General features: G+C 56.4%; 1 protein-coding gene across 1 annotated transcript; it reads left to right on the plus strand.

Annotated features, from left to right (window-relative positions):
- Positions 1–1157: 1157 nt before the first annotated feature.
- On the plus strand, positions 1158–11128 carry APOBEC3A (apolipoprotein B mRNA editing enzyme catalytic subunit 3A). The gene is made up of 6 exons (XM_016939190.4): positions 1158–1283; positions 1394–6150; positions 7485–7629; positions 9330–9624; positions 10041–10156; positions 10438–11128. The coding sequence occupies exons 3-6, from the start codon at positions 7492–7494 to the stop codon at positions 10450–10452; spliced, it is 564 nt and encodes a 187-aa protein (XP_016794679.2). The 5' UTR covers positions 1158–1283; positions 1394–6150; positions 7485–7491; the 3' UTR covers positions 10453–11128.
- Positions 11129–14638: the final 3510 nt, after the last annotated feature.

The raw sequence follows: 14638 nt of genomic DNA on the forward strand, positions 1-14638 counted from the left end.
GGTGTGGTGGTGCACGCCTGTAGTTCCCAGCTACTCATGAGGCTGAGGCAGGAGAATTGCTTGAACCCAGGAGGCGGAGGTTGCAGTGAGCTGAGATCACATGACTGTACTCCAGCCTGGGTGACAGAACAAGACTCTTGTCTCAAAAAAAAAAAAAAAGAAAAGAAAAGAAAAGAAAAGTCCATACTATTTTAAAGCTATAACAATTGGAAGAGTGAGCTGTACAAAGTCTCAATACAATTATAAAGCTACAACATTCAGAAGGGTGTGTGTAGGAGGGTGGACGGGTGCTCAGAAGAAAGCTCTAAAGCCACAAGGAGAAATTTCACCCCCTTTGGACTGGACATGGGCTGGGCTCTGGCAAATTGCACAACGCAAGGTGCTGACATTATTGCCCACTAGGTCACATTGCCTAAGAGTAGCAATTTATAAAATCTCATTAGAGAGTGCCTGTGTAAATTCTTTATTTCTGGGCCACCCGTGTACTTCCTCATTAGTAAGGAGGAGAATTAGGTGAAGCTCATGGTTGTGGATTGCTGCAGTTTGCACAGACTTTACAAAAAGAGCTTCAGCTGGTGTCCTGCCCCTCTAGGGCACTCACTGGGGCTTTCACGCTGGCATTGGAAAAGTGGGCATCGGCAAGTTCCGTGGCTGAAGAGGAAAAAGAAAAGCGAGCTTTCACCCGCCCTGGGTGACGTGTGAATTCTAAAGTGTGTCCCCAGGAATATTGGGAGACCTCAGCAGTTTACACTTGGTGGGTTGAACAGGGTTTGTTAGTATGAATTATTCATCCAATATTGAACACCTACCTGTGCACAGCACGCTTGCCCAGTGAAGAGGGCAGGGCTGCTGTTCCTGCTCTGTGCCCGGGTGGGAGGCAGACACAGGGGCTGTCATGGGAGAAGCTGGGCTCAAACAGCCCATGAAAAGGGACCCATGCACAGGCACAAAAGCCCCGAGGAAGAAGCCAGCTTGGTGCACTCGACGGAGCATCACCCACTTAGCTCAACAAATGTGTGGTGGTGTGTGCATGTGTGTGTGTGTGTGCATGTGTGTCTCACACATGCGTATTTATCTACATATGCAAGAGGATAGGAAGAAATACAGGAAAACACTTTTGTAATCTTGTGGTTGAGAAAGCTAGCATAAACAAGGCACACAATGCCAGACACTATGGCCCTCAGGCCTCCCTGCCACGGGGATGCTGCCTTTTCTGCTCCGGGTGTTTCCACGAGGCAGGCATGGAATCTTCCCTGGACAAGCGACATACCGTGGAGAGACAGGTAAGAATTTCTACACATAGGAAGGGTGGAGCAGCCATGGTCTTAGATGTGAGCCCAAGGGAAGACAGCCTGATATATTTGACTGGGCTATATTTGAAATTTCTGCACAGCGGAAGACACCATACAGTAAACACAGGAGCCTGCGAGAGAACCTCTGCCGAGCACCAGTGAACGGCCAAGTGACACGAGTGACACCATGAGCTTGGTGCCCTCTCCATCCCGCGCCAGAGGCGGAAGCCAGGCCCTTCCTCCCAGCCCAGACTCCTACATCCCCAACTTGAGCCATGGCACACATGCTGGGCACTTACTCTGTGCGTAGCAGAGGGAGCTGAGCTGCATCCAGAAACAGACCTAGGAGCTCACAGACCCAAGGCCTGGGTCTCCACCCCTGGAGGAGGGTGGTGCCGAGAGCAGGGCCCCCGGCTGCCACTGGCCCGGAGCTCACCGTGCAGGGGCAGCCCAGGCCCTCCGGGGATGGCACTGGGGTGTCGGAGGCCAAGGAGCAGAAACAGCTGTGGATGCTTCCCTCGGAGGACTGGGTGGGGCTGGGACCACCAGGACCTGCCCACCGCCTTCTCTATGGGGCATCTGGCTGTGTCTGGGAGTATCTCGTGGAAGGGTCCTTTTTACCATGTGGGATCGGTGGTCCAGACTTGTCTGGGAGCCAAGGATACCAGGCATGTCAAGTAGGCTCTTCCAGAAGGTTTTCCCTCCTGGGATGTCTGTGTCTCTGCCCCTCTCCTGCTGCCTGCCTCAGGAAGGGAGGGAGCAGATGGGCTGGTGAAGTGAGCAATGTCAGTCACATGCATGGACCGTCCAGGGCTCATTCTGTGCTGAGGGTCCTCCCGTGAATACGTGGCTCACCAGCGTCCCACCCCATAGAGAAGGCGGGGGGCTGGCCCTGGCAGCCAGGGCTGGAGCGGGAGGAGGTTGACCAGGAGCATGGGGGTGAGGGAGAGAGAGAGGGACCCCACTGTGCTGCCCTAGCACAAGGGACACTGGTCTTCCTGATTCCTGGCCTTCCACGAGGTGGGACGTCCCTCCTTCTCTGGGCTCCTTCTCTGCCCCGCGGGGTTGTGGATGCAGTAGGGACCTTCCACCTCAGGACCTCAGGAGCCGCATATGTGGTACACAGTGGGCCTCCTCGACAGCTGCTCATGAGCAAACAGGCCCAACTCCTTCTGGTGGCAAAGACACAGACACACACAGACACACAAGCACACACAGACAGTGACAGGACAGAAAGGAACCTTCCCCGGGGTTTCCCAGACACACCCAGATGTCTACCTCAGCTCTGCCCCAAGTCAGAGGATTGCAGCAATTCTTACCGCGAAGAGTGCTGGGGAAACCACGTCATCAACCCCGATCCTCTCGTTTTCATTTCTGGGTTCTGACAACAGCCCCAGCTCCACGCCTTGAAACAAGTGACCGAAAAATGGACAACATGTAGTCACTCTGGGCAAAGAGGCCACCCCAGTGGGGGTATGGGGGACAGAGGGCCCCACCCTGGGAGGACAGCACTGTCCCCTGTCCAAGGGCAGATGCAGCCACCTCCTCCACCTCCCTATTCCCCCCACCCTTTGTCCCCCCCGCCCCCCCAGCTTGGCCCCTTTGCTTGGAGAGAGCCTTTGGTTTTTTCAATTACTTGCTTCTAGGATGAGGAGGGCGGGGCTGTTGTCAGAGCCCAGAATCAAAGCCAGAGGAGCAGGTGGACACTGAGGCTGTCCCCTCACCCTGCTCCACGGGCAATGTTGAAGTGGGCATCTGGGTGTGTCTGGGGTATCCCAAGGAAGGGTCCTTTTCGTCATGTCACTCTGTTGGGGGCGGGGCACAGGAGCAGGGAGCCCTTTCTCTCCCGAGCTCCTCAGACTCCCAGCTTCCCTGGGTCTCATCTCAGAGCTTTGCCTACGACCTGGGAGCCCTGTGGGTCCAGGGGAGGGGACTGGACGCAGCCCCATGACACTGCTCAGACCTGGGCTAGGAAATGGAAGCCTGTGGTTCCTCTGGGCTATAGGGGTCGGGGCCCCACAGTGATGGCAGAGCCGGGACCTCATACACAGCAGCATGGACGCCAGACCCAAGCGGGACCTCCGTTCTGGTCCCAGGGTGACCTGGGCTGAATGGCCCAGCAATCAGGGACCACTTCAGGGTCCCTCTGCCCTGGTCTGTCCCTCTCACCCAGTCTGGACCCCTGTGGGGCACTTGCCCCGTCCCCAGTTTTCCTTACAGGGGACCTGGGCAAAGCCCAGGGAAGCTTGCACCTGTTAAGGAGGCCATTCTCCTGCCTCCCCCTTGGGGATCCAGTTTCTTTCTCTCCCCTTGGACCTTCCCCAGGCTCCTATGGAAACTCCAGCAAGACCTGGTATTTTATCACATTTTCACATTTATCGCATTGATTGTTCAGCCAACATTCCAGGGACAGAAATGGGGGAGGGGCTGTCCTTCCCCAGGAAAGGGTGGAATCTCCTTCCGTCTTCCTTATAGTTGGCCTAGGGAAGGTGCACACTCTTAACCACCCCTGGGTTCCCCTGATGCCTTGAAGACCCTGCCCTGCCCTGGCTGCAGGGGGACCAGGAAGGGGCCAGTTGTGTCTGGGACATTCCTGCCCGGAGAGAGTCAGGCCCTAGTGCACAGAAGGATGTGGGTGTGGTCGGTGGGGGCACTGGCAGGGGGTGGGGCACATAAGTCCCTGGGGAGCTCACTCAGAGGTTCCAGGTTGTGGCCCTTATGGAAGTTCCTGGGTCCAGGGGCTAGAGTGAGACTGTTCCCCGCTCATGTCTGGGCTGCAGACGCCCAACCAGTGGCTCCCCCTGTCCACCCTTGGCAAGGGAGGGTCCTGGCCTCCCTCTCTGCTAGTGGGGACCCCCCAACACCCTGTCTTCTCTCCTCTCTGGAGCCCTGCCTGGGTGCATGGCTTGTACAGTGAGTTACTGAGAATTGAACTCTGGACAGTAGCTGGGCCCCACTTTGCTTTAAACATTTTAGTCTGAGGCCTTCTTTGTCATCAAATGAGAAGGTTCACAGATGTGCAGATGTGCTGATAGTCTAACCTGACTGGTTTGTAAAACTAGAAAGAGAAACAGACAATGTGCCTGTTTCTGTGATGGGCCATAAAGTGGATCTTACAGATTTGGAGACATTCTGGAAGATCTGGACCTGTCTGGATCAGAGAGGGGAGGCAGGCATGGGCCAGTCATGAATCCAGTGGGGCCTGGGCCGGCTGGGGCAGCAGGGAGGAGGATGTGCCCAGGGTGGGTGAGCTGGGGAGACCCTGGAACCCAAGGCTGAGGACCCAGAGCCAGGAGACGCAGGAGACGCCCCAGGGATGCTGAACAAAGCGCTGTCCCCTGTTGCAGCTCTCCTGGGTCTCCCCGTAGAAAGCTCATGTGGGGGCTGTCCTGGCCATGGGTCCAGGGGTGTATTTGCTCCAGGGGCATTTGATGCATTATTGAGCCAGGGGAAAGGCCATCACACTCTGGGCAGCAGGAGCCACCGGGAAGGGTTGGGGAAGGGTTGGGTCCTCCCAAAGTTGGTACAGGTGTGGTCTCTGGCCCAGGTGGGCTGTGGGTACTGCGGGGCGTCCCGCTGTGTGTGCCTCGAGTGTGAACTGGGAAGGGTGGCCTCTGGTCAGACTCACAAAACACACCAAGATGAGCTCACACCGGAACCACCTGAGACTCAAATGGGAGTTGACAGCCCCCAGGGGACATCTTCTTGACTAGAAGAGTCCAACATCTGGAGACAGAATGGGAGGGGTCCTCACGGCAGAGAACAGGGCCTCCTCTAGTCTGTGGCGCCCACCAAAATGGCAGGGACACTGTGCTGAGGTGGGAGGATTGCTGGCCAAAGACAGGGGGGTCTAGTAAGAGCCAGGACAGGGGAGCAGGCAGGACAGGGGACAGCCCCTGGGCCCACAGGGCCAGCACCTTCCAGGGGCAGCTGTGCTGGGTGTAGCAGGTGGACCTGGGAAAGGACGGCGCCAGACCTGCCCCCAGGACTCAGGGGCTCACTTGGGGCAGGAGCACAGTGTCCCTCACATTTCTGCAGGGCCCAGAGGTGGGAGAAAGGGCACAGGGTGGCCCTTCTGACAGAGGGGTGGGGGTGTGTCCCTGCTGTGGACTCTGTTTCCTGGGAGGGCCTGGATCTCTAGGTACCTTTCAGAGCCTTTAGCATCTCCTCTGGGTAATGGGGATGAAAACACTCGTCCCTCTAGTTTACAATTATTAGATACACTGATGCATAGGAGGATGCAGTACCTGCTGGTCTCCCATCTCCACAGCCAGGGAAGAAGATGCAGGACCCTAACAGAGAGCCCAGGATGCAGCAGGTGCCAGGGAGCCTGGACCAGGCACATCCTGCACTGGCCACAGGGGAGGACACAGGGGTGGCTGTCCTGGAGCCTGCTCTCTGGACCGCTGAGTGTTATTCAGGGTCTTTCTCCAGGGTGTGGACACCTGTCTTCTCACCTGCCCCCTGGTCTCCTGCCTTCCAGATTCCTGTGGCCCACAGGGAGCAAAGTGTGGCCAGGCCTACATCCCCATTGTCACTCCACAGTGTCTGGTGGTTCAGTGGTCAGAGTGGGCACATCAAAACCAAAGCTTGCCCAGAGGCATGGCAGAGAACTTCCTTGTTCTGACGCTAATGAGGGTGGCACGCTCGGCCTGAGCTGGAGAAGGGGTGGGGCAGGGTATCGCTGACTCAGCAGCTTCCAGGTTGCTCCGATGATATATTAAGGCTCCTGAATCCTAAGAGAATGTTGGTGAAGATCTTAACACCACGCCTTGAGCAAGTCGCAAGAGCGGGAGGACACAGACCAGGAACCGAGAAGGGACAAGCACACGGAAGCCAGCCCAGCATCCGGGCCCAGGTATGGGAAGCCCCTCCAAGCACCTCTGTGCCTCAGCCTCCTCTTTGTGCTTTTCTGATGAGCACTCACCTCTCACCCTCAAACCCCTGGGGCCTCTCTTTTCTTCCTGACCTTCTCTCTGGACCTGGCCTCTTGCTCTAGGTTCCCAGTTTTGGTCCCAGCGCTGGTCTCTCCTCTGATGGTACCAGTTCCAGGTCTCCTTCCACCTCCCGGGGCAGGTGCACAGGGAGCCTGAAAATCCCAATAGATAATGGTGCTGTGCCCCAGCCAGTGAAGACGGTCAGAGAGGGGATTCTCCTCACTTGTCTTTAAATGAGCATCTACTATTTCTTGTAAATGTTCCATGTATCTGGACTTGGCCTAAGCCCTTTTTATGTTCAGTGTCATCTTGTTCTCCCTAATATTAAGAAAAGGGGGTTGCTTGTAGGACTGCTTGGCTATGAGGAAGCCTTGTTTCCTTTTTTTGAGAACACAGAGCAAGTGAGTGGTAGAGCCCAGATTCATACCCAGGTCTACTCGAAATGGTGGGGAACATTTTGATCCTTCCTTCCTTCCTTCCTTCCTTCCTTCCTTCCTTCCTTCCTTCCTCCATCTCTCTGTTTCTCTCTCTCTTTCTTTCTTTCCTTCCTTCCTTCTTTCTCTTTCCTTCTTTCTTTCTTTCTTTTGCTGCTGCCTCCCAACAGAGATTTTTCTAATTCTGATTATGTCAGGATGCATAGAGAGGGGCTGGGAGAGGCCTTCAAGGTGGGGCTGGTGTTTCCAGCCCAGGAGTCCTGAGCTGCCCCCATCTCAATTGCCTGAGAAGCACATTTGGGAGACCTCAGGGCACCCTAAGGGATGTGGAAAATCCTATGAATTACCCGAAAAGAAGTCCCTGGCAGGTTCCTCTCCCCAGTGATCCCCCTCAGGAGTGTCCCTGTCCCGATGCTCGCTGTGGTAGGAGTTAACCCTGCAGGCAGGAGGAAGCCCCAGCAGGTCCATCTCCAGCAGGGGCTGTGGGTGAGCAGAGCCAGGACAGGGGTGCATGGTGAGGCCACAGAATAAGACCCAGCTCTACCCCAGGGAGAGGAGCAGGGTCCTCCTCGGAGGGCCTGAGCACACTGAGCTGACCCTGGGGAGACCGTGACAAGGCTTAGACAGGCCCCAGGGCTGCAGTGATCTCCCAGTGAGCCGTAGAAGGGGTCAGACGGGGAGGTTGGGAGGTGGTGCTAAGGGATGTGCGGAGCAGGGGGAAGGAGGGTGGGGTGCAAGGGAGGAAGTGTGGGGAGGGAGGAGGAGGCAGGGCAGTCCAGGAGGGCTCTTCCTCCTCTGGTCTTTTCCCCGGCTGTCCGCAGACACTTGATGGACCCACACATATTCACTTCCAACTTTAACAACGGCATTGGAAGGCGTAAGACCTACCTGTGCTACGAAGTGGAGCGCCTGGACAATGGCACCTCGGTCAAGATGGACCAGCACAGGGGCTTTCTACACAACCAGGTGACCGACCCAGCCATCTGAATCCAGGCAGGGCCCTCCCAATCCAGGGACATTCATAGGTAGAAGGTTCTAGATGGTACTTGTGGTTTCCTGCAGTGTTTGTCACTTGTGCTTCCTGCAGCTGTTGCTGCTTGGCCCTGGGGTTGGGGGGAGACTTCGGCTTCAGTGACTATCCATGGCCAGGTGGGGTTGAGTCTGCCCAATGGCAAAGTGCTTCCTGAGGACCCTCCCAGGATCCCCTCACAGACACAGCTCTCACCAGGAACAATTCAGAACTGTGGGATCTGAGGACTCAGGGCCTACCTGACCTCACAAGGCCAGGATGCCCCAGTGCCCTCTCCTGGGCTTCATCCTGCATGGAGAGAGACTGAGGCAAGAGAGGCTAACCAGGGATCCTGTCCTGCCCAGGGTGGAGCCCACAGCAAGGCCAGAACAGATCCCATGTCAGGATGCAAGGATGTCCAGCATTTGGGGAGGAGCTGGGCCAGGCCAGGCTGAGGGGCCCTGAGCCCGAGGGACTTTCTTTCCTGGCCCCTACCCAGCACAGCCTCTGTCTGGAGAGGCCAGGTAATGCTTGGCTCTGGTGCTGGAAACTGGGGGCTTCTCTGGGCTCTATGAGCTCAATGTGGGCCTCGCTGGATCCACACACACTGCTTGGAACATCCTTTCAAGGGTGCCAGTCTCCATCACCACCTAAGCAGTGGGACTCCCCCAGGAATGACCCACAGCCCCTTCTCAGCACAAACCGTGTCATCCACTCCACCCTGCATCACTGCTGATGGAATCCCTCCCTGTCTTTGTCCCCATCACAATCACAGTCCTTGCTGCCCTGCTGTCCCCAACTTGACCGATTCCTAGTCTTAGTGGAAAATCCTTTTCTCTGAAGTTTGGAGTAAAAACCATATTTCTATAAGTCACAATAATGACAATTATACCATGTCACAGGGACCTTCCCACGTTGGAGTGAGTCCTGCTGGTCTTCTCTTCCCCACTACTTTTGGTGGAATTCATTTTGGCCTAAGTCTATATCACATTTGGGCTCAGCACAGGTTGTGGCACAGAATAGAAGCTTCTAGAATTATGGGCCACAGATGGGATGGGAGTAGGGGAGTTGATGAGTAGAGCAGGTCAATCTCCCCTTGAAGGAAGCACACTCACTCAGGGGCATCAGGCCAATGACCTCGGGGCTCTGCCGGCCCCTCCTCCCTGCCCCCATCTCTGTAGCCCCTCCCTGCAGGGCTGGGTCTGGGGTGAGGGTCCTGAAGCCTCTGACCTTGGGTACAAAATTGATGGGGGCTCCAAATGCTCAGTAATTAGAGAAAACACATTTTAATTTCATAATTAATGCAATCTTTTAAAACGCAAATTTAATGCAAATAGATCATGATGAATAAAACCAAAGATTTTAATAAAGCCTGGCAGGAGAGTGCTGTCCTGTGTATATTGGAGCTGGGGCAAAATAAAACATCATTGCTCCTGATCTGTTTGTATTTAAATGGGCAACATTTTACTTATCTTGGGATTTTTGCATAACATCTGATATTTTTAATATTGCATAGAAAATCATGCATCCTAATAACCGGGGTTTTGGCGACCCCTGTAATTTCGTGCTGGAGGCCCCCGCCTCCCCAGCCCCACCTGGTCCAGGCCCTCCCTCCCTGTTCACCACACATCACCTCACACTCTGTTTCCTTTTCTAGGCTAAGAATCTTCTCTGTGGCTTTTACGGCCGCCATGCGGAGCTGTGCTTCTTGGACCTGGTTCCTTCTTTGCAGTTGGACCCGGCCCAGATCTACAGGGTCACTTGGTTCATCTCCTGGAGCCCCTGCTTCTCCTGGGGCTGTGCCGGGCAAGTGCGTGCGTTCCTTCAGGAGAACACACACGTGAGACTGCGCATCTTCGCTGCCCGCATCTATGATTACGACCCCCTATATAAGGAGGCGCTGCAAATGCTGCGGGATGCTGGGGCCCAAGTCTCCATCATGACCTACGATGGTAAGAATGGAAGGTTCAGGTGGGGTGGGGTGGGTGGGGGCAGGAGAGGTTCCTGGGAAGAAAAGGAGAAAGGCCTTGGTCTGCTGCCTGCAGAAACGATGGCTGGACTCTGGGACCTGACTTTGGGGTCGATGGGAAGAGAGAGGCCAGGCCAGGAGATGTGGGCCCAGGGAGGGCAGGGAGAGTGGCTGGAAGTGGAAGCAGAACTTGGGGCTTTCTGAAAGAATGAGAACTGGGCTGGCCCAGATTCCAATGGGAAGGAACTGCCTGATGAAGGAGCTAAGTCCCTAGGGGAGGGAGAGGGAAAGGAGGGACTGAAACCAGGATGTGGGAAGTCTGTCCTGAGAGTCATGGGCCCTTGGTGCCACCCCGATCCCACAGCGGGAGTGTGACTTATCTCCCCTGTCCCTTTTCAGAATTTAAGCACTGCTGGGACACCTTTGTGGACCACCAGGGATGTCCCTTCCAGCCCTGGGATGGACTAGAGGAGCACAGCCAAGCCCTGAGTGGGAGGCTGCGGGCCATTCTCCAGGTGAGGGCTTCCTCCCTCTGCCAGGTGCCCCATCGGCCTCCCCCTCCTCCCCACTCCCCTGGGCCTTGCCTTCCCCTCTGCTCAGAGCCTCCTCTGGGTTCCCTGCTCCCCACAGGGCGCCCAGCTCCGTCCCTCCCTTTCCTTCTCACAGCCTCCTTCTCTTTCCCACCTCCCGCATCCCTCCCCCCTCTCCCGTCATTGTCACTGTCCCCAGGCCTCCTCCCTGTGCCCTCTTTCCACTCTCTCACCTCCTGCTCCATTCAACCCCCCTGCTCTTCCAGAATCAGGGAAACTGAAGGATGGGCCTCAGTCTCTAAGGAAGGCAGAGACCTGGGTTGAGCAGCAGAGTAAAAGGTCTTCTTCCAAGAAATGCGAACAGGCCGTTCACCACCATCTCCAGCTGCTCACAGACGCCAGCAAAGCAATATGCTCCTGACCAAGTAGATTTTTAAAAAATCAGAGTGGGCCGGGCGCGGTGGCTCACGCCTGTAATCCCAGTACTTTGGGAGGCCAAGGCGGGTGGATCACGAGGTCAGGAGATCGAGACCATCCTGGCTAACACGGTGAAACCCCGTCTCTACTAAAAATACAAAAAGTTAGCCAGGCGTGGTGGCGGGCACCTGTAGTCCCAGCTACTCGGGAGGCTGAGGCAGGAGAGTAGCGTGAACCCAGGAGGCAGAGCTTGCAGTGAGCAGAGATTGCGCTACTGCACTCCAGCCTGGGCGACAGTACCAGACTCCATCTCAAAAAAAAAAAAAAAAACCAGAATGAATTAATTTTAATTGAAAATTTCTCTTATGTTCCAAGTGTACAATAGTAAGATTATGCTCAATATTCCCAGAATAGTTTTCAATGTATTAATGAAATGATTAATTGGCTCCATATTTAGACTAATAAAACGTTAAGAATCTTCCATAATTGCTTTTGCTCAGTAACTGTGTCATGAATTGCAAGAGTTTCCACAAACACTAGCAAATGTGTAGATGTCTTTCCTTGTGTAGCGGACCTGTAGCGGGGAAAGGTCACACGACATCCCTCTGGATCCAGAAAACTCAGCTAAACCTCACAGGAGAGGAACCTAAATGCAGACCCCACCCTCACTCACGAGCCCCGCCCACCCTCACGCACAGAGCCCCGCCCACCCTCACGCACAGAGCCCCGCCCACCCTCACTCACAGAGCCCCGGGCGCTGATTGGAAGGGACAGGCCCAGCAGTAAGAGGTCAGCCAGCAGCCAGTCTCCCTGTTGGAAAGGAACCACACACGTGCAGTCAGGGGCCCTCGGGAGCCGCCCTCTGTCCACCCCTTCCTGATTCCACCCCCCTAGAGAGGGAGCCCAGGGGAGGCCATGGCTGAGACCCAGGACAGGCCCAGTCGGGGGAAGGAGCCCAGGGAGGGGGCAGGTGTCCAGGCTGGGCCCAGAGAGAGGGCTGGGGAGAGGAGCAGCCCAGGAGGCACAGAGGGGAGGGGAGCTGAGTCCCGGGGACAGGAGGCTCCAGAGGCAGAGACGGAGCCCAGGGCTAGGGCAGCAGGTGTCAGGGCTGTGGCTTCAGCTTGGCATCTGTCCTGGGCCTTCTGCGCTGGTTCCCAGCTCTGGGATGTGTGACTTATATGCCTGATTACAGCGGCGGCTCCCACCTCACGATTTCTGGAAAGTCCTCAGAAGCCGCATATATGACCAAGAACGGGCCTCACATGCAGCTGCTCCTGGGCAGAAACAACTCACTGTTTCCCTGGCCTAGACACACACAACACACAAACACACAAGACACACATACCCACAACACACACAACACATACACACACAACACATGCACAAAACACATACACACACGCACCCACACACAGTGATAGAGACTTCACAAAAAGAAACCTCCTCCAGGTGCCCCAGAGCACTCCGGGGCGCACCCCAGCCCCGCCCTGAGCAGAGGACTTTGGCATTTCCCACGCAGGGGCGGGTGCGGGAGGGACCGAGTTGTCAAAGCTGCCCTTTGCTTGTGTCTCTGGGTTTGATAACAGCCCTAACTCCACTTGTTGGAAGCAAGTGATGAAAAACGTGCAGTCATTCTGGGCAAAGGGACCAGTGTAGGGGAGGCGTGAGAGGCTCACCTGGTGAAAGAACACCAGAGTTAGTCATGTCACAGCACCTCCCAGGGAGACCTGCCCCTCGTCCCCCAGAACCCCACCTTCCAAGGGCCCAGGCTCCTGTCCCCCGGGCCCCAACCCACAGCTTTGCCCATGACCTGGGAGCCCTGGGGGTCCTGGTGAGGTGACTGGACACAGCCTCATGACACTGCTGGTACCTGGGCTGGGAACTGAGAGCCTGTGGTCCCTCTGGGCTGTAGGGGTCGGGGCCCCACAGTGGTGGCAGAGCCGGGACCTTGTACACAGCAGCATGGACTCCAGACCCAAGTGGAACCTCCATTCTGGTCTCAGGGTGACCCGGGCTGCACAGCCCAGCACCTGCCCAGGGTCCCTCTGCCCTGCTCTGTCCCTCAATAGTCTGGACCCCTGCTGGGTACTTGCCTTTTCCCCCCCTTACAGGGGACCAGGGTGAATCTCGGGTGAAGCCTGCACCTGTGAAGGAGGCCATTCTCCCTGCTCCCATCCCTGCCGCCCACATGGGGAACCAGCTCCTTCTTGTTCCCGGGGACCTTTCCTGGGCTCTGGTGGAAACTCCAGTGGAATGTGGGGTCTTTCATTTTCCCTCAGTGTTGCAGAGGCCGAAATGGGGAGGGGCTGTCACTCCCCAGGAAAGGGCACAATCTCCTTCCTTCCCTCCAGCTGGCCCACGGACGGTGCACACTCATCCCAGTCACCCTGAGGACTGCAGCCCTGGTATGAGCCCAGAGTCATCCCCAGGTTCTATGGATGCCTTACACACTCTGCCCTGGCCTGACCTCAAGAGGACCAGGAAGTGCCCAGTTGTCACTGGGTTTTGCTGCCCTGAGAGAGTCAGGCTCCAGTGCACAGAGGAACGTGTGTGTGCAGGATGGTGGCACTGGCAGGGGGCACAGCAATCCCAGGGGAGCGCACCCTGCTGTTCCAGGTTGTGGCACTTATGGAAGATCCTGGGTCCAGAGGCTGGAGTAAAATCGTTCCCACTCACATCTAACCTACCCTGGGCTGGCTCGTGGGAGTCAAAAGCCCAGACAGTGGCTGGCCCTGTCCATCCTTGGCCAGGGAGGGTCCTGGCCTCCCTCTGCGCTGGTGGGGAGCCCCACTCACCCTCTCTTCTTTCCTCTCTGGAGGCGCTGCCCTGCTCTCCGGCTTGTGCAATTTGCTACTGAGAATTTAACTCCAGACAGTATTTTTGCCCCAATTTGCTGTAAACATTTGAGCCTGAGGCCATGTTTGTCATCAGATGAAATGGTTTACAGATGTGAAATTGTTGTGTGTAGTCTAACATTTCTGGTTTGTAAACCCATCCGTGATGGGCTCCCAGCCCAACCCGCTGCAGATGAGGCCACTGAGTTTCTGTTGCGAATGAAGACCGGGTTCCCAATTAGGGCAACTCGTCCCTCACACTGTTCCTTACACCCCCATCTTCCAGATCCCAGCCAAGCCCCCTCCACCCAATACACCCCAGCGTCCTTGCATCCAATTAACATCTCAGAGTGGCCACCCTTGCAGAGACCTGGCTGGGGAGGGAGGTCACAGTAAAGACACAGCCTGGCTCCTGTGGGCCCCCTGGGGACAGCAGCCCTGCACACACACTCTGGGCCTTTCTCTCCCTCTTTCAGCCTTGTCCTTGGATATCCCCCAGGTCACTCTTGCTCAGGACCAAGCAGATTGACTGGGGACAGCAAATGTAACCATAAAAGGGGATTCTACAAGGACTCCCCTCAGGGAGCAGGTGCCAGCGGTGGGGACTGTGGAGTAGATAAGAGGTGGCTGGGAGCTAGGAGAGGAGTGACAGCCCAGAGTTCCTGGATCCTGGCTGAGGCTGGGTCCCGGGCCCCAGGACAGCCCTGCAGACCCCAGAATCAGAGACTGAGGAGTCAAAGACAGGCAGGAGACGCCCCTGGGGATGCCCAGCAAAGCACTGTCCCCTGCGTGCAGCTCTCCCGGGTCTCCCCACAGAAAGCTCAGTGAGGGCTGTCGTGGCCACTGGCGACCCAGGCACATTTGCTCCGGTGAGAGGCCATTGCTCTGGGAAGCAGCAGCCACACAGGAAGAGTTGGGGGAGGGCAAGGGCTCTGCCCTCCGAGGGTCCTGCAGGGCACAGGGTCTGCATAGCAGGAACCCCAGACTCTTTGTGCCCCACCCCCACTCTAACTCAGAGCTCTGTGCTAAGGAGAGCCTTATCATGCCCTCAGTGGATTCAGAAGCACTTTGTAGGGCTGAGTGACGAAACATTTGGGGCTGGGAGTAGAGCTGGCTGGGTCAGGACGACACCCCCTCCTGGAAGGGCAGGCCTGTGGGGGGCATGAGCAGGGACCACAGCCCATTCGTGTCTGCTGGTACAGGTGCGGTCTCTGTG

The sequence above is a fragment of the Pan troglodytes genome, chromosome 23, assembly GCF_028858775.2.
Source record: "Pan troglodytes isolate AG18354 chromosome 23, NHGRI_mPanTro3-v2.0_pri, whole genome shotgun sequence".
In the NCBI taxonomy this organism is placed as follows: domain Eukaryota; kingdom Metazoa; phylum Chordata; class Mammalia; order Primates; family Hominidae; genus Pan; species Pan troglodytes.